Source organism: Cheilinus undulatus, linkage group 5 (assembly GCF_018320785.1).
Source record: "Cheilinus undulatus linkage group 5, ASM1832078v1, whole genome shotgun sequence".
Taxonomy (NCBI): domain Eukaryota; kingdom Metazoa; phylum Chordata; class Actinopteri; order Labriformes; family Labridae; genus Cheilinus; species Cheilinus undulatus.
In genome coordinates this window covers 30,951,353-30,971,272 of record NC_054869.1, presented here as the reverse complement: position 1 = coordinate 30,971,272, position 19,920 = coordinate 30,951,353, and the positions used below count along the sequence as shown (strand labels likewise).

The 19,920-nt window shown below is 38.1% G+C and overlaps 1 protein-coding gene across 4 annotated transcripts in view; it reads right to left on the bottom strand.

The window, feature by feature from the left end:
• Positions 1 to 16,617, bottom strand: part of gak (cyclin G associated kinase) — a 33,118-nt gene extending 16,501 nt beyond the window's left edge. For 2 of the 4 annotated variants that reach the window (XM_041787088.1, XM_041787089.1), the window contains exons 1-10: positions 16,269 to 16,617; positions 15,525 to 15,557; positions 10,118 to 10,179; positions 8,107 to 8,166; positions 6,721 to 6,835; positions 6,061 to 6,203; positions 5,692 to 5,817; positions 2,146 to 2,235; positions 1,544 to 1,679; positions 1,020 to 1,132 (exon numbers count right to left, since the gene is read on the bottom strand). In XM_041787088.1, the coding sequence (XP_041643022.1) occupies positions 1,020 to 1,132; positions 1,544 to 1,679; positions 2,146 to 2,235; positions 5,692 to 5,817; positions 6,061 to 6,203; positions 6,721 to 6,835; positions 8,107 to 8,166; positions 10,118 to 10,179; positions 15,525 to 15,557; positions 16,269 to 16,410 (1,020 nt within the window). In that variant the 5' untranslated portion in view covers positions 16,411 to 16,617. The remainder of the gene's footprint in view (positions 1 to 1,019; positions 1,133 to 1,543; positions 1,680 to 2,145; positions 2,236 to 5,691; positions 5,818 to 6,060; positions 6,204 to 6,720; positions 6,836 to 8,106; positions 8,167 to 10,117; positions 10,180 to 15,524; positions 15,558 to 16,268) is intronic. The other 2 variants (XM_041787090.1, XM_041787091.1) reach the window with 1 other exon arrangement.
• Between the last annotated feature and the right edge of the window lie 3,303 nt (positions 16,618 to 19,920).

Below are 19,920 nucleotides of genomic sequence, written 5' to 3'. Positions count from 1 at the left end.
TGTGCTGAATTACAGCATAATATCACAAAAAAGAAGAGCATGTTGCACTTAAAAGGCATAAAATACATTATTCTGATGTTAGCAATCAGTGATAATTACCAAAACAACAAAGAAAAACACCAAAGAAGTGTTACTCAGAGAGCAAACTCAAGAATACATTAGTCATGTGGACAGTGCACACAACAAAATTGTTGACAAGAAATAGGAAAACTGTACAATTAAAGACTTTCTGACTTTGAAATCAGCTTTGCATCCTATAAATCACAACTGTAGTGGAGGATTTGGTGATAAGTAGCAGGATTTGTGGATTTGTGGATTTGTGGCACGAATCAAAAGAGGCTGTGGCTGCTTAGTTGGTCATGACCTTCTACCATGCAGTGTAGAGTGCTTTTCTATTCAAAAAGCTTGGCTAAAATCTTCAATCTGATTGTGCTGGATTAGTTACCCTAGGTGGTAGATGAAAAAGTGCTTTTATAGTTACAACACAAAAAACTCCTGTAACGCTAAAGTTAAAGTATCACTTCTGCATTGTGTTTCACTTTCTTTCACCTCTAAGTCTTTCTGTCATTTTGGAGCCAATAGGGTGCTGCCAGCGGGGGAAGAGAGGAGCCTGGAGGGAATACAGGCTCCTTTGGGCTTGCAACTGTGTGTGTCACCAAATAAGCAAAGTGAGGGCATGCTAAGGCACAAACACAGTGGAAGAAGAAGCTGTGTGTTGGTCCTGACAACAGTCTGGCAGACATCATGGATGTGCTGCTAAATCAGGTTGTTTATGCCAAAGTTAACTTCAGAAAAGTTCCAAAAACTGTACCATCTGTTTGCTTTAGTTGTAATCCACAAACTTATGACTTTCTCTGTAAGATAAAGGTTTGAAAAGCAGCATACAGAACAACAAAGCACAGCCAATAGGCTAAAGACACCACATTCAATTAATGGTGGAGAAGGTTCAAAGAAGTTTAGCTGTGTTACTACTTTTCCCGTTTTCTCAATGACAAGAACACAATCATGCGCATATCTACCTCTGTAATGGGAGACTTGGGATTGACGTTGCGTGCTGCTGCTATCTCCTGGAGCTGGTTGACCAACTCTGTGATAGACAGACGCTCCTCAGGGTTCACCTTCAACATGGAGCCTGAACGAGAGGAGGGGAGGAAGGGTGATAGAGTGTGAAAATAATGAAATATTAAAAATCTTAAGTAATAGTTAATGTTTATGAGGGTGAGAATAACATGTTGGCCTACCACTTGGCCATTAAAAAAACATTATAAAAAATTAAAAAATCATTAAAAAAAAGTGTGTAACGAGTTCTTGACCACTTGTACAACAGTGAAGTTAAACTTCAGGCGGTGGCCAAATTTGATTTGCCCACCAGGTGGAGTTGTGTGATAATTATATTAGCTGAAGCAAGGCACTATTAAGTCAGCCATGTAGAGATGCTTTCCTGAATGTTTCTGTCAGTTAGAGGGGACTATGAATTTGACCCAAAGATTTAACTGTGTAGACTTTAAGGAAATAAAAGATGAGGTTGAATAAAGATACATACGTATCAGGTCATGATACACAGTGTACTTGACATCGTTCTGAGGGATGGAGTATTTTCCGTTGACGATTTGCAGCTTAGCCCCCTCTTCAAATGGATGCTGCTTAAAACACAACAGGTAGAGGATGCATCCCAAGGCCTGCATGTGAGAGAAAAGGAAAATCTTGAAACTTGCAAGTCATCTTTCTTTAAAAAGGGAAAAAAATGACCGGCAAGGGATAAAATGTTTTTTCCAAACAGCTCAGTGGGAGAAACTGGATCTACAAAATCCTTTGTGTTTCGGTAGTGTCTAAAATTACAATCCACTGTTTTGCCTCTTTTAAAGCCATAAGTTTTTTCCCAAGGCTTCAGGATATAGCATTCGTTTCTCTGATTTATTTTTCTACTATTACTATTAGCATTATTATTTGCCATTTCACTGACACTGCTTAAATCTAAATTCTTTGGCACTGAGTCAAACCTGCATCATCCAGTAAAATAATGATTCTTAATTTTGATGTCAGTCTGTCTTTCATTAAGTGATTAAATCTTAAGTGTAACAGCTGTTGAATCCAACAGAAACTGTGAAATGCGTGGATGAAAATAAAAAAGGCAAAAGCTCTCACCCAGATGTCTTGCTTCTCATTGATGGGGAAGTTGGAGTAGAGATCAATCATCTCTGGCGTTCGGTATGCTGGAGTGGTGTTCCTTGTGATCTACACAAAAGAGAAAAAAGAGATTAAATTACAGCTGCTGGACCACCTTTCGTGGTGCAGATGATACCACCAGATCAAATAACCCAGCTGTTGTTAAATCTTCCGACTAAGTCCAGCCATACGCTACAGGATTATAAACCCGATTATTTTACTGCTCCAAATCGCGTTGTAGTCTCCCAGGCCCAGAATTGTAAATATCAAACACGTTTGATATTTACAATTCTAGGTCGTGGTGCCTCTGTTGGCATATCCACAACAACCAATGAGAGCGTGCAGACGTGGTAGCGTCACCAGCTGGATCCTACATACTTTCCCTGCTCCCAACTATAAACATAACTTTAGCTTCATTCCAGCCAGGATTTCATCCCGAGTCTTTCCTTTGTTTTATGATTTTTTGCTGCACCTATAACGTATGGCAGGGCAGCCAGTTGTGGAGGGACAGCAAGAGGGTATCAACAGACAAATAAGTTTGTGTTTGTTTGTTTTTTTCTGAAATCACGTGTTAATCGGAGATCGTTCGCAGGTTGGCTGGTGTGTTGTCTCCAGTGATCCATCCGGCTGAGTTGTCCAGTGTGTGTTCGGAGGATTAAAGATGTAAAATCGTTTGAAACTGTCCTCGTGTCTGTGGTCTCACATGTTTTTAAAAATCATTTCAGATTTAAAAATCGTGTAGTGTGTGGCCAGCCTTATCTGACTAATGTTTATTTAAGATATTATTTTTGTTTCTTTGAAAATATAAATAAATGACAGCGATGCATTTAACTCTTTTTCTAAACATTTTGGGTATGAAAGGTTATTTGAAAAAAAGATTTAAAACATATCTAAACCAAAGGGCACCATTAAAAGCTCTAAATAAAGCATCTGTTTTATAGTACTGGCCTGTGAACAGCTCACCAATAAATAAACAAACAGAAGCCAGGGTCTCTGCGGACCAACAAACTGAGGTCATCTTTGGTAAGGCTCCTGTGTAAGACTCTGCATCTGTTTGGTTTTATGACATAAATAAAATTAACCTGATTGATCAGTGCTTCCTGGACCTGTAGCTGGTAATTGAATCAAAGCCTTCTGGTTCCTGTCTATCAAAACGCCTGTGCTACAATGATCAACTATGTCTTCTGGGTGTTTTTTTTTTTCCCTGAAGAATTTATTTTTACAGAGAAATAAAGAAAACACATTCAGAACCACAAGGTTGTTTTTTTTCTGACACATACAAACTGATAGTGCCTTAGATAGGGTAGTGTGAAATGTTTGAGCAGCGGCTCAACATTCATTTTACAGTCTTATAAAACACAAAAAAGCAATCAGTCACAAATTTTCACTTTGAACCAAATATTTCAAGACCCAGTTAAGTGAACAAAAAGAGCTATGATTGGGGGGACTTAATTTGGTATAGTGAAAGAGGAATAGTTAAAAGATAATCTTTTATGAATTGAATCCTTTCTTGGCTGAAAAATAATGATTAATGGTTAAGCTTCTTGCAATTTATCATTGGTTTTCTTTGCTTTCTTGCAGGTTCTTTGAGAGAGTTAGTCCGTCTTTCTTATACAACCATAGAGTGATGCATTAGTACATTTTGTTCCCTTTTGACTCCTAAAACATCCAGGGGCAGACACCTTCCTATGTATGTTATCTTGAACTTGCCAAGTTTCCAGGAAAAGTACTTTTATGTGTTCACTCCCTCTCATTGGTATAAGCTACAGATTTATTCAATCATGTTTCTCTCATAAACATGGAGGATTATAAAAACAGGACTAAAGACTATTTGACCAATGATTGCACAAAACCTGTTGCTGAACACTGCTCAATCTTTGATAGCCATAAAAGTCTGTGCATAAGACACACTTTTGATAACTGTTCATTATCTAAGAGTTTGGCTTTATACCAGGATAAAATGCTGAGACTTATGTTGTTATTCCCACAATATCAGTCCCCATCATCACACTGCATGTGACTCAACAGGATTAAATATTTGCCTCAATAGGGCATGGAACTGGCTGGCAGCAGCACTCCTGAACAGTTTCTTTCTCATTATGTTGTAACCGTGTATTTAATGAAAATGGTAGTTTACTATTAAGCAAAAAAACCTTTTGGAGTGCTGGTATGATTGAAAAGACAAGTGACCAGCAGAAATTAATAACAGCACAATTCATTGGCTGTGGGCTTGTACAACCATCAGTGTTGGCTGTGGTTGAGGCTTCAGTCACTGTACTGTTAGCTTGCAGGATTGCAACCTCCACACGGAAAGAAACAGAAGGTACTGAAAGAGCCATCCAGCTGCACAGAAACTGCACATTTTTTCTTTGCTGAACACCTAGGATTCATAACATAGAAAGGCAGGATTAAGGCAGGATTAAACCTTTTTTTGTTTACCTCTGAGAGACCACCGAATCAAACTTTTAATTGTAAACTCTTGTATTGGCTCCCTGTTAGTTTAAGAATTGATTTTAAGACTTTAGTCATTACTTTTAAAGCACTAAAGGGTCAGGATTGAATCTGTATAATAGAACTTTTAACCACGTACGTGGACAACCCCTAGATTCTGAGGTGGGAACCTCCTGGTCGTTGCAAAGTCGAGACTTAAAACTAAAGGTGATGGGGCTTTTTTCTATCAGGGCAACTTGACTTTGGAACAACCTGCCTGAGGAGAAAAGGAGTGAAGAACAGTCACCGCTTTTAAGTCATTTCTCAAAACTTTTTTATAGACTTGCTTTTATGTGATATCTTCTTCTTATTCCTTTTAGCACCGAGGGTGTGAGAGCCCTATTGAAATCGGTTTGTCATTATCATTATTATATTTGTATTTATTTATTTTAGCATGTTTTAATACCTTTCACTCTTCTTATCCATTTATTATTATCTTTAACTATCATCATTCATGTTTAAATTCCTTTTATTCTTCTTACTGTTTTGATTATCTATTAACAATGATCTTAAATTCTTTATTCAGCTGATCTTACTGGTTTTTGTTTTAACCCTTTTGACACTTGTATCACTTCAGTAATGTTTCCTTTACAATTTTTGCTTTCTTAATGTTTTTTGTTCTTAATGCTTAATATGTAGGTTGGGTTTCGATTTTGTTTAGATTCTTCTACCTTGATCATTCTCTTGCTGTTGTTAGGGTATCTGATGGTGTTTTGCCATCTTTCTCTTTTGTTTTGGGTTTCTCTGCTTTGTTTTTCTGTATTTTAAAGCGCTTTGTAAACTCTTGTTTTTTAAAGTGCTATACAAATAAAGTTATCCGTATTACCTTACAAGTGCCACTTATAAACCATATTTCATGTTGTGTGATTTTAATTCATTTCATTATAATTTTGCTCTGTGAAGGACTTTAGTAATGCTGTCTTGGACAATGCTACTTTATAAAAGAATAGGATATAGGGTAAAATAAAAAAGGGGTATATAATAAAATTACTGAACTGATTTTTTTTGTGTGTCTCTGCATGTTTATGTTTGTACCTCATCCTCCACCATGGACCTCTTCTGTGCAGACCAGCTGTAGTCTGGGTAATGTGACACTGTGGTGGCGCTGCCAAAGTCACACAGCTTGATGGTGCCCTGGTTACTAATCAAGAGGTTCTCAATCTGCAGCACAGCAAGAAAGCAGTGGGTTACTAAGACACATCTAACTGCCACATAATGATTAAATAGCTCCTTAATTATCAGATGTTGTTGGTAAGAATACAGAATTGTTTTTACAAAATATGTCTCTATGGAAGAGTTCTTTTGTTATTCAGTCATTCTGGATATCTGCACATTAAGATACTACATCACTCATCAGATTATTGAGAGATTATTTACACATACAGTTATCAAGGACAGTCAAACCTTGAGGTCTCTGTGTATAATTGGAGGCTTCTGTTTGTGCATGTGCTGCACGGCGCGGCACGTCTGGTAGAGGATTTTCAGCACAGTGTCACATGACAGGGGAGCTCTCTGCTCAACCCGCTTGATAAAGTCCACCAACTGACCTAAGAGTGAAGAGATAAACAAATGGATGAATGAATGAATGAATCTACAGTCAAAGTGATAGTAACACCGTCTTTTCCAGTCGGTTTTAAATGTGAGTTGTGTGCAGTGACTCATGATTTAGATTAAAGTGTTGTGCAATAAAATACTTAATCAAAAAATAAAAACAAGCTTTATAAACACCAAATAAATGTTTGAAATGTAAATTAATTATTTGCAGGGGTAAATTAAGAGTTCTTATCTTACAAGGCTGAGAAATAAATACTGAATGAATCAACAGCTGTCGTAAATGAACAGAAAAACTGAACAGAGAGGAAGTAAATCAGGAAGTGGAAAAGGCCGCAGACGAGAAACTGTTTCAACACAAAGCCTTTGGGTAAAAGTTACAGAGAATTGGCTCTGTTGCTTCAGATTAACAACTGAATGAGTCAGCTCTGATTCAGCAGTGGGAACAAGGAAGAGTAAGCAAAATACATTTGAGAAAAAGTATCTCTGGGGGGATGAATGTTGTGTTTTTACCTTTACACAGCTCAGTAAGGATCAGGAACTCTGCCTGCCCGGTGTCTGACTCCTCTTTACTGATGGAGGCAGCTGAGCAGAACTGAACCATGTTGGGATGACCCGACAGCTTTTTCTGCAGAGCAAAAGGGTCAAGGTACATCTCCTGCTCTTTAAAATGGACAAGTATTCCATCCATTTTCAAACCTTAGAGCATCAGAGTGCATGGTTGGGTGATAGAAACTTCAAAAATATTTTTTACCACATCAGCATTCATGGCACGAGTTCTAAAACAGAATGGTTTGGCAGAACCTGAATACATAGTGCTTGCTAACAAACAGCCTGTGCCTCCACAGTGTGCTGAACAGCATGAAACAGACACTGACTGACTACACAAAAGATTTCCCAGCATTTTCAGCTCTGGGTCAAAAGGTTTGTTTGTTTGGCTCACTGTCTGAGTAACCTCTTTGATGAAAACCCATACATTATAAAATTAAAGACTTCCCAACACAGCTGAATGTATCATAATAAATAAATAAATACAGTCACAGTGGCTAGGACTTCACCAATATTGTGCTATAATGTGATCTGTACAGCGAGAAAAAAAGTTAACTTATATCTAAATGTGTTGATATATTATACTTTCCTTAATCTTTTACAAAGTCCTCTAATTTGGTTACCAAAATAAGTGTCTACTTTTGTGTAAATATGATGCTACTATAAAGTGAAACACTGTAAATAAACTTAAAACAAAAAGTAAGGAAATTTGGATGAGCAGCAGAGCTGAGTATGTGGGTTGCACCCATGAAAGATGTGCCAAATCTTCTCTGCCATTGCCAAACAGCTGATTCTGATTCTGGTCAGTCAAACGTGGCATGCCAAATCTTGACGCAGACATCTGCTGACCACTGTAGCAGGGCCCATGCTCACAGGCACCTGGGGGTACCAGAAGCTCAAAACAAAAGGCAATAGCAACAGCAAAATAAGCTGTTTGGCACTGGCAGAGAAGATTTGGCACATTTCATGGGCGCAACCCACATACTCAGCTCTGCTGCTCATCCCACAAATGCATGATCCTTACAAATGTGGCATAATTTAAAAGGGTATTAAACAGACTTTTCAACGGTATAAGATTTACAACTAAGAAGCATTGTTACAACAAAGAAATAGTGTACCAAACACAAATTTCCTTACTTTTTGCTTTAAGTTTAAATATTAGTGTGCTGTATTTATTGCCCATTCTAGTAGTATGTGGTGTTGCCATTTCCAAATCTTGCAAAGTTTTGTGTGAGAAGTGAAAGCCTTTGCCACATGTTCTATTTCTGCTTGATGTTAAAACATAAAAGCTCTTAGGTCTTAGAGAAAAAAGATCTTCTTCTGTGACAGTCTGGAAACGATAAAGGATACCATGAAGCAGACTTCCTGTATGATTTCCTTGTTCTTCTCCTCCTCGTTGGACAGCAACCTCTGAAACAAGCATGCACACAGACCATTGGTTTGTTGTTGTTCTGAAATATGGGGACACATAATCCCTACATAATTTTAATAAAGCATACCTAACATGAGAGTGGAGGTGATGCCAAGAAAAGCAGGATACGACATTATCACATTATCTGGTCTCTATTGAAGTTAAATGGCTTTTTTAACCATCTCACAACTCTTTCTGGGTTCAGACCGTGACAGAGAGAACGCATAATATATGCTGGCAAGAAAACACCATCCCAGTGTGTCTAATATTTATGACATCAAGTTTTCTATGGCTTGTTTCCATCAAATTGATGCTGCTATTGAGTAGCTATATGCTTCACCTTAATTTCTGTTGTGTACTCTTATAATTTCAATGTAAATGCAATTACTTGCTTAACTTTAAAAAAACAACACAAAAGCATAGTTAGGCATCATGCATACAAGATGGCCAGAATAATAAAAGAGATAGCAGATGGTCCATACATAACTATATCTGTGCCATCTCCAGTAAAGTTAGTCCTAAACAATGACTGACTGCATGGCAGGAGCTGAAGTTTCCACATTATACTCTTTCAAAATATGTGGTTTTCAGAGCGTACTGTATAAATAAGAAAAGGGCAAAAGTTCTCCCTGTGTTATACTGTGAAATTCACAAGGATGTTAAAGTCCAGTCATAATGTGGTACATGCTGCATACCAGTACAATACAGGCAGTTATTTCCTTTTATTTCTTATATTACATGTAGAATACAAAGAATCATGTAGACTGCCAAAAGAAAATCTAGACAGAGGTAATGTTTAACTGCAGTGACTCGCGACAGGTCTGGCCTCAGAACCCACAACCTCCTCCTGTATGAGAAATCATGACCATTATTTATCAGAAAAACTTTAACCATTAAAATGCATTTTAGGAAAAAATGCTGCTGTTTGGACTGTACATGGAGCGAAACATGATTGGAAAAAGAGATGGGACAAAACAAATATGTTGAAAAAGCACATCAATACAGAAGCCCTGGGAGAACATCCATGCATAGATTTTTGCTAACACTCTTTCTAGAGATCTTGAGAAATTAACACATTACTAAAAGAAAATAAGTTTTGATACCCTGCCCAAATAAAGAAATAAAGGCTTTGAGATCTGAAGAAAACAGCCAAACTTTACTTGTTGTCACAGAAAAATAAAATACGGCTGTTTGTCCCTTTAGGGCTTCCGTTCATCGTAATACTTTTGCCACTTATTCCAGGCACACATTAGCAACCCATGGAGAAAAGCTCTGCAATCCATTTTTGGGTCCCAAACTACCAATTCAGGACCACTGATTTAGCATATCATTCATAAACACTGCTACGCCTCTCAGCAAATATATGAATGGATGAATGTGCAATAAGAGAAGGTACAGTGTGAAAGCAGGGTTTGGACAGAAAGACTGACATTAAATTTAAAGCCCCTCTTCATACATTTAAAGACCCTACTGCTTCTTCAATTTCTAACCTGTTACATCAGCAACACTAGCGTATGTGTTTTGTACTGACTGTAAGATAAAAATGTGACAACACAGAAAAGAAAAAAATCATCTGCAAATTAAGCTTTCTTGAAGCATTTTGTGATTATGTATAAAGTCTATATTATAGACCACGAGAAAAAAAGACATTGGTTTGAAACCATAATGCAGCTGGCAATGGAGGGTCTGATTTTTCTTCATAGGTGGCCACAGTATAGAAGTACTGATTTAAAAGTTTTGCACTGCAGTTAAAACTTAAAAGTAGAACAGCTAAGAGTTAACAGTCTTGCATTTAAGACTTCTTTATTCGTTTAACAGCCTTCATTTTTGCTTAATTGATTTATCATCTTTTAATACTTTTTAAGACACCCCAGACACTGTGAAAAGTGGCTCAACATGTGACAAGCAGTGATAAGGAGAATTTTGTCAGTTAATAAATCTTTATATTACCTTAAGGGCATAGTCTTTATTACTGCTCATGTCCTGGGCTTCATACACAAAAGCAAATCCACCTGAAAAAAAGGCAGAACAAAGAAGTCAACAGTGATTACATCTACACAAACAGTACAAGCACTCTTAAGCTCCTTAAATGATACATCAACATCTTGTATTGTAGAAATTGCACAATGATGATGGAGTCATATAGCCTGATTTGTAGTGGCTGTTCTGTTTCCCTTAAATGTGCAAGAGTAATGATGGTCATTTTATCACACTGGCACATTATGTCCAGAATGGTGTGATGCAATGGATGACGCTATCACTATCTAGAGTTCAGCCACAAGGTCTGGTTTTTTAAGCTGTGTTGTTACATAAAGTGAGAACAAGAGAATGAAAAACAGTCACAAAAAACCCAACAAAACTATACAACTTTCAAACCAAACAGTGGTAACATTGCTTTACAAGGCAGTGTATGATGAAGGTCAATATCACAGCACAGCAATATGCAGGGATGAATGAACGCTATTGGATTTTTGGCGATATCCGATATGCTGATATTTGCGAATTAATATTGGCCAGTACGATATATGAACGTAGTTAAGACGTAAAACTTCAGTCCCTAAAACACATTTTAAAGTATAAAGCTAACAAGCAACAAACTTCAGCCCTTAGAACACACACTTTAAAGTATGAGGAAAGTCCAGTCACTGGTTAACCAGTATTCTTGGCTACCATAACACCAGGAAGACAAAAGAACGCTCCAAGCAACTCAGAGAAAAGGTTATTGAAAAGTTTAAGTCAGAGAATGGATACAAAAAAAATCCAAGGCACTGAACATCCCCCAGAGTTCAGTTAAATCCATCATCAAGAAATGCAAGGAATATGGCAAATATGTAAATCTGCCTGGATCAGGCCGTCCTCACAAACTGAGTGAGTGTGCAAGAAGGAGACAAGTGAGAAAGGCCACCAAGACATCTATGACTACGAAGGAGTTACCAAAATGGTGCTTTTGGCCAGAAGACAAGATGCTATGTTTGGCAGATGACAAAACACACCATCCACACTGTTTAGCACGGTGGCAGCATCATGCTGTGGGAATGCTTCTCGGCAGCTGGCCATGGAAGGCTTATAAAAGTGGAGGGTAAAGTTAAAGTAGCAAAATATAGGAAAATCCTGGAGGACAATCTTATTCAGTCTGCAAGAGAACTACAACTTGGGAGAAGATTTATCCTCCAACATGACCTAACCCAAAACATAAAGCAAAAGCTACAGAGATGGTTTAAGACAACATGGTGAATCTTCTGGAGTGGCCAAGTCAAAGCCCAGACATCAGTCCAACAGAAAATTTGGGCTGGACTTGAGAAGGGCTGTTCACGCCTAACCCCTGTGCAACTTGACAGAGCTTGAGCAATTTTACAAAGAAGAATGGAGAAAAATTGTAGTGTCTAGATGTGCAAGCCTGTTTGAGACCTATACCTATGATTAATCTATGAAATTAAAATGGTAAAACATCCAGGGGGTGAATACTTTTCAAAGGAACTGTAGGTAGGTCTGTTGGTCCAGTCTACAACTCCACTAAGTTATCTGTACATACAGCCAATGTAAGAAGTGTAAATAATTTTGGTGGAAATTTTCATATCTGCCGATACAGATTAGCTAATATCTACTATACTGATATGATGCTCATGATATTGTGCATTCCTATTCATATGAACAGAATCTTATTTTTTACTTACTCCAGTGTTTGGGGAATTCTGTGTTGTCAAACCAAAGGTGACAAAAGAATTGAGAAAATTCACATAGTCTCAACTAAAACTTCTGAGCACTTCTCGATGATGTGGAAGGCAAATGTGGTGCTGAAGTTAACTGAATACCAAACAGCTATGAGGGCTTTTAAATAATTTTATTACAGTGATATAGAGCACTGTGTTTGATGATTCTTGGAAATGAATGACTGTATTTTAAATAGACCATACCCTAATATCTGACTTCCAATAGCTGATTTCTCATACATGGTTTATTGATATAACTTTGCTTTCTAAAACCTCTAACCGCACCCTGCCACACACTTCCAAACATTTTAGTATAACAAGAATAACCAGTGAAACTTTGGTATCGACTGATATCTGCCCATAGCAAGTAATGTGGGCATGAACAGTTGTTAGTCGTAAATGTTTATCTGCTGTTTTACATTAATTCAATACTGGTATTCTGCACAACTTAATTCTGAATTAGAGAAGAGGTTTTTAATAGGACAGAAGATGGGACCTGTTTGAAGAGTTTTGTGTGTTAACAGAAACAGTTAAAATCTTAAACATCAGCACCAGTATCAGCCATTAGCTAAATTGTTATATTAAACATTGTACTGGAATTTGTCCTAATTAGTGGGGATGCTGAGTAATTTTTACAATCTGTTCTCCTCTAAACATTAAATATTTAAAACTGAAAGTTGACAAGTAAATCACAATATTATCTACAGGTCACCAGGCAACTGCAATGGTAAAGTTGGGGCTATAGAGCTTTGCTGAAAAGAAAAAATGCCACTTTCAACCACAAGTTAGCTATCCAGTCTCACTTGAAGGCAGCTAATAAGCCATACCTCACTGGCTTATTAGTTTATTAGCAAGGTGTGGCTGAAACCTGAACTGTGGGTAATACAGAACTAATCTAATGTAAGGGAGGAAACAAAATCATTTGTGATCTCTTGTCTTTCACAGGGCTACCATGAGCCCAGTGGCTAAGGGTTGAATAAGGTTAAATCAACAAAAAGTCAGTATATTGCTTCTATAATTTCATGAAAACATAAATACCAATACAAATAAATCATACTTATATATACAGTAACTCAAATGTTCTTTCTTTTGAATGATTTGTTTTGTACTTTCAGGGTTTAGAAGTCAGTGTGGCTCATGGGTTTGTGAACTCAAGTTCTATGTGCACACCAAAAAAGGATTTAGCAAACCACAGTCCCAACAAGACCAAGAAGGGGTTACCATAGTGATGAGTAAATCAACGACCAAGCTTTGGTCTGTGAAAACCTGAATAAGCACACTCCACATTCTAATCTCTAAAGCTTTATGTACACAGGGAAGTATGGCCAGACGTGTGCACTGATTTTTCTCTTGAAGGTCCTGATTTTTTAACCCTGACTTGAACTGAAACTAGCAATCTAATGGTCACACAACAGTAGCACAGAAAACTGCTTTTATTGACTTTTTGAGCCTAGGACATACATTTCCTTTGAGCAAACATTCTTCACACAACAAACTCTCAAACAAATACATCTTTCATTGCCCTTTAAACAACATTTATGAGAATTTCTAGTCACTTTTCTTCAAGAACGCACACCTTCCCTGTGGGGGTCGAATGTCTTCCTCTGTTCATACTGGAAAAAGGAGCCAGTGAAATGTGAAAGGCTCCATTTCCTCTGCCCAGATAACCAACGCATACCAGGAACAGAGTGTATACAGTGCAGCTTATCCACTCTCGCTCTCTGGCTAAAGAAACCACTGGTGTTTCCAATGTTTCACCTGCTAAAAGACGGTATTAAATCCAAAGAAAGAAGGAAACCCTGTCTCATTATGTGAACATTTTAATCTCTCTGTGGATGTGAAATTCTGGTCATGTTACCATGATAATAATCAAAACTTCTGCACTGACTGGCCTAAATTTACTGACAAAAGTCTGTGACTATCCACATTCTCTTAAGTCAAAGAAACCTTTAATGATCTCTGTCTATCTGCCAAAGTCCGGTTAGACAGAAAAGCCAGTCATGGTGCTTAAAAAACAGAACAATAGGATACAGGCGTCCTTTGTGCTCCTCTACCAGAGATCTTAGCGAGGGAATACAACAGATACCTTTCAAATGGCAGGATGCAAGTTGGAAAAAGGCAATTTTTTGTGTAAAATTATCACAGACTTTATAATTCTTATGCCTCTTGTAGCTTCTCATTACCAACATTTAGGACCACGAATTGGCAATCACCTCAACTTGATGAAACATATGATCATAGTGAATTATTGTGTGCATTTCTCTGTTTGATAACATAGGTTGTAGTAAAGACATTGACAATCACTCCCTTAATCAATTTTGGAAATCCTTTTTAAGCTTCAACGGTTGAATGTTTTCATCAGCTCTAATGGCTTTAATAAAGCCTGCATAACTACATTTTAAAGAAAGGCACTGTCCGTACTCATAAATCGGGAATGCATAAGAGTTGTGAAAATTGGACATGGTAATGTGCTCTTTTGAATTACAGTAAATACCGCTCCCATCAAACACTGTTTCTTTGTGCTCAAAGTGATGAAACTATTTGTTAGACACAGTCATCAATTTCCAAATAAAGGGGGGCTGAAGGTACAGCTGACAAACAGTGCTGTTCTGATGAAGAGAAATTTTTTAGCATTAAGTGATTTTGATAATAAATCTGTTATTTCTAAAATTTTTAAATCAACTAGTTTACTACAAGAATTTGAATATTTTAGAGTGTTATCTAAAACATGTCAAACACATGCCAACTTCATGATAAAAATATATACATTAACTTTTTTAAGAACCAAAAGTCTCTTCTGTACTAAAATTAATATGTTAAGCTTATTGACATATGACATCAGTTTATTACTATTGTGCATCCTATGTTAACAAACACTGATAAATCAGCAAATAGTGATGAGTGCACAAATGTGTATAGGGTGTTTCTTGCAAGCTAGAAAACAAGTGTACTGTGAGTTTGCACACTTTCTGAGACAGATCTGAGACACAAAGTTTGTAACACGTGAAGAAAAAGCAATACATAATGAAAAATAGGGATAGGAACTGAGAACCGGTTCTCTGATTAGCTCAATCCATCAACATCATTTTAAAAAACTATACGCCAATCATCTTGTTCATCCAACCATCTGCCCTGATTATCACAATTGGTGCATCTCTATTCAAGACCAAGTGAACCAACGCTATGAGCCATCACCCCTAACCTGCTGGTCTAATAAAGCTAAAATTATGTTGTACACTCAACTACTCATTGTAATTTTCCTTGCCTACCAATGTAAATCTATAGATATTTTCTCTATTGCATTTAAAATGTATTTGAGGTTAGTTAATCTGAATTGTTCACATTGTGCTCTACCAGTGAATAGTTAAGGCAGATGATGTAGCAAGATTGTCCCGCCAAGGGTAACAATCCCTGCTCAACACCAGAGAAGAGAAACCTGAGCTGTGAGTTCATGTGTCCTTTTAGAGGAGACCTTTCAGATTCAATCTTGGATAAACTGTCCGATAGCAATGCAACACAGAAAGCCGTTCCTGTGAATTTAACAGCAAAGAATATGGGGGCAGTTATGTGGGAAAACATGAGTGGGCACTTAAGAGATTTTATGATTTTTATTAGCTTAATCTTGGTCTTCTTGGTTTGTATTTTACCTGCTTTGTTCTCATTGTTGCACCTTTGGCTTCCTTTAGATAAAAAAGACAAAACGGCTTAAAATCATCTTTGATTTAAGACAGCAGTTAACTGGAAATAAAAAATAAACACCAGACTTATTTAAGCATGCTTAAGAAAAATCTTAACCTCTTCTCATAAAATCAATCGTAAATACATATGTAAAGGGGAGTAAGTAGCAGGACTCAAATCCCTAACAGAAGACAGTATTCTGCAAAGCTCTGCAGATGCGTCGGTTTGACTGTTTGGGTAATTAACATTCAAAATGAGTCCTCGTGGTATCCTGTTAACCATGTATTACTTGAATGTTCCACTTTAAACTCTTCCACAGGATGGATCGCTGTTAGAAAAACCTTTTCTCGGGACAAACAGGTCTTTCCACCAAGCCCGATGAAAAGGTTAGAGGTATGTTGCTAACAATAAGTAGCTGAGAGTTCTTAGACGGGGAAACGTTGTTTTCATGTTTGCTGTAACATCTGACTGTAACTTACAGCTCAACGAAAACAACATAAAGTTATAAGTGTTTAACAAATCATAAAATCTGGACATCACCTGCCTGAAACAAAATTATCAACTGGTGTTTTTGGTGACTCATAGCCCTGCAGTGGAACACGGTACTGTCATTCACTACAGTAGAAGTAGTCTCTTAGCTAGCCTAACTGCTAGTTCAGTTAGCTACCCGCACAACATGTATCAACATTTCTGGCATAGGTACACCATCTCACCTTCTGCAATAACCCTCTTGATCCTCAGTTTCATATCTCCGAGCTCCACCACCTGTCCGACGAAATCATTCTGGTCTCGGCTGGCTGCCCCAACCGAGCCGGGCCCGGCTAGGAAATCCAGTGCCGACTGGAACAGGGACATTTTACCCAGCGCCCTGCTTCACGCTCACAGAGGGCGGCTCCAGGTGAAGGAATGTGCTGTCTACCTCCAAGCAGGCTCTACAGAAAAACTCTAAGGTGGCTTAATTGATTATAAATGCATAGAAACAGGTGCTATTATCCCCTGACTTGAAGCAAACATCCTCTTCCTGATGCTAGGCTGACGAGGCCGCCACCATCAACGCGCTGACTTCCGTGAAGGATGATGACGTCAGAGCACGACTCAGTCATCTGACGTAGAAAAAAAAACTTGTGAAACAAAACTAATGCTTGTCTGTTAAGTGTGAAATGTTGGCATGTCGTAACGGGTTGAGGACTGTTATTTAAATTTTACACATGGCCAAGCTGAACAAGCTAGTCAAGTAGGCAAAATTCATCAGCCATGAAGATGCAACGTTTTCTTTGGCTGGGTATGAAACTGAGGACTACGTGCTAAAGTTCTGACGTAAATAATCAACAGAATTTGCATCGAGAAAACATGCCTAGCCTAACATTGAATTTACCGGGAAATGAAGAGTGTTCCATTTCTCGAACGTTGGTGATTGTTGATAATGCGGAAAAGCTAAAAGTCCCTTTAAAGACATCAACATTTGTTTAAACTTGGGTTAGCAATAAGTGCTAAATTGGCTTTGGGAATAATGCTGCTTTAGGACATTTTTATCCTTAATATAAGCCTTTGGCTTGGTCAAATCAGAGAATCATTATCGCTCTGGTTGAGAATCTATTCCACGAAAATATGTGTGTGATCTAATACTGTAGAACTGTTCAGATTTTTTGTAACTGGGCTTAGGTCTTTGTGTATTGTGGGATTTTTAAAAATACAGATTCGCAGATTCACACAGATATTCACCTGTAATTTAGAGCACAAGTACGCCATCTACTGGATATATATATATATATTTTTTTTAAATGCCCTGCTCTAGACTCCATAGTGCAGTACTGCCAGTTATCTCAAGACTGCATGTATTAGTGTGAGCCTTTAGCTGTAGAAGCAGTTGATAAATTGCATCATTGATACTTATATCACTCATGTGTGTAATATCATTGGTGGAAAATAGGTCAGCAGAATATTGAAGCCCCTCCACACAACATACAGGCCCATTAAAAAAGAATATAACGACAAAAGATCATTTCCCCACTTAATTCAATTCAAAAAGTGAAACTCCTAAATATAATAGACTTATAAAACACAAAATTAATTATTTCACAAATGCCTTGTTTAAATCTTAATGATTACAACTTACAGCTCACAAAAATATGATTAGAAAAATTGAGTTATAATACAGAAGTGTTGACCTTGAAAATTATGTTAATTTATGCACTCAGCACCTGGTGAGGACTCCTTTTGCACAAATTACTGCATCAATATAATGTGGCATCAGTCTGTGGCACTGCTGGGGTATTTGGAAGTCCAGGTTGCTCTGATGTCAGCCTTCAGGTCGTCCGGATTGTTGAGTCTGGTGTTTCTCATCTTCCTGCTAAACCAATGACTCCCACATACGTCAGCTTTGGGCCAATAAAAACTCAGATATGATTGTGAGATATCCTGTACACCTGTCACTCCTCACGCATCAGTCACTTTTATCAGGATGCATTTGGTGAGCAGGTCCAGCTAGCAACAATGGACAAATATTTAAGCATGTCCACTTCATCAAGTGATGCTTGGCCCAAACCAGCTAAACTGTGATGAAAGCTACACCGAGTTTGGTTTTATTAAGAAATGCGACGGAAGACCAAAATGTGTTGTGTGTCTTCATGTGAAGCCATGAAGTCCATCAAGCTAAAGCGTCATCTGATAACAAAGCCTACTGAGACAAAACAAAGGATTTTACATCCGCCAGAAAACACAAATGGTGAACCTGACTGCAACCTCAGAAAAAGCACAGAGGGCTTCTTATTTGGCTGCTCAAAGGATCACAAAAAGTAAGAAGCCACACTCAATTTGACAAGAACTTTTATTTAGGTTTAAAGGTTTAAAATAAAGCATCTACAAATGGCAGTTAACATATGTTTAATCAGTGTGAGGGTTATGTGGGGGTCCTTGGGGGTCCATGTTCTGCACTGCAAGGGGTCCCAAGCCCCCAAAAGTTTGAGAACCCCTGCTCTATGAGGTTCAGGTCAGGCCAGTTGGCTGACCAATCAAAACCTGTAAAACCATGGTCAGCAAACCAGTTTCTTATAGTTTTGGCCAGGGAGGTGCCAAAATCTCCCACTAGAGGGCTGACAGCATCGACTTGATAAAGCTCAGCAGAGCAAGGTCAGCTGACAACATGGCACCCCAAACCATCACTGACTGTGGAAACTTCACACTGGACTTCAAGTACCTTGGACTCTGTGCCAGTGCTCAGTTTCCTCTGTTGAGTTCTGGTAACTAGGATCTCAAAAGCAGGAGACTGACTTAACAAGACTGACTTGACAAAAAACATTAGCGAGACAGCAGCGAGGCACCCATAGAGGCCTAAAACAAACAGAGACACTGGTCATTATCAAATGATTTTACAAAGTTGTAGAGAGCACTACAGAACAGGATGGAATTATCTGGAAGAGCAGTGAGGTAAAGACCAGGCTTTTATGTCTGATTAGAGACAGATGTGCCTCGTCTGCTGCAGCAAGAGAAGACGGCCTATACCACACTTTCCCTTTCAGTCAACTTTCCATCAACATGCTTTGGTACAACACTCTGGCAACAGCCTGCCCTTTCAGCAGTGACCTCCTGTGACTCACTCTCCTTCTTGAGGGTGTCAATGATTTAGTCTGGACAACTGTCAAGTCAGCAATCTTCCCTATGACCGTGGTTGTGTGTAATGAACCAGAGAATAACGGCTAGGGAAACCTCTGGAGGTGTTTTGAGTTGATAAGCTGATTAAAACTCTTTTCAGGGCTGAAATAAGTGACATGAAATTGGACTGAACAACCCAAATTCACACGGGTAGGATGTGGCAAAAAGAATGACTATGGCTCTTTTCATCTCCTCATTGAGAGAATCATTATACAGGTGAAGCTGAGTGTGACACATCATTATTCTTGCCTAATGCCCTGTGTCTTTCAGATGCTATGTTAGCCCTACCATTTACTGGAATACCTTCATAGCTCTGGGCCTCCCTAAAGGCTACAGGTCCCACTTTGAGAATTACTGTGTTAGCCTAATATTGACTGTTGACCAGTTTAAGAACATCAGTGCTGGTCACTGATGTTCAGTGCTGTCTAATTTATCAAATTTGTTCCGCCCCATAGTTGGAATAAAAAGACTAAAATCGTCATACCGTATTTATTTATTTTTTTTATTACCACTTAAATATCATTATGACATGTACAACTTAAAAAGTAGAACTTACCGCTATCTCACCTGCTGTCATGATCCCAGCAAAACCTGTAACAGGAGCAGACTCATCTCTATTGAAGAGGCAGGATAATAGTTTAAAAACCTAACTGTTTGTCATACCTAAAAAACATCAGTACAAGTTTGTAATTTTGATATTATTTTTTCTTCATT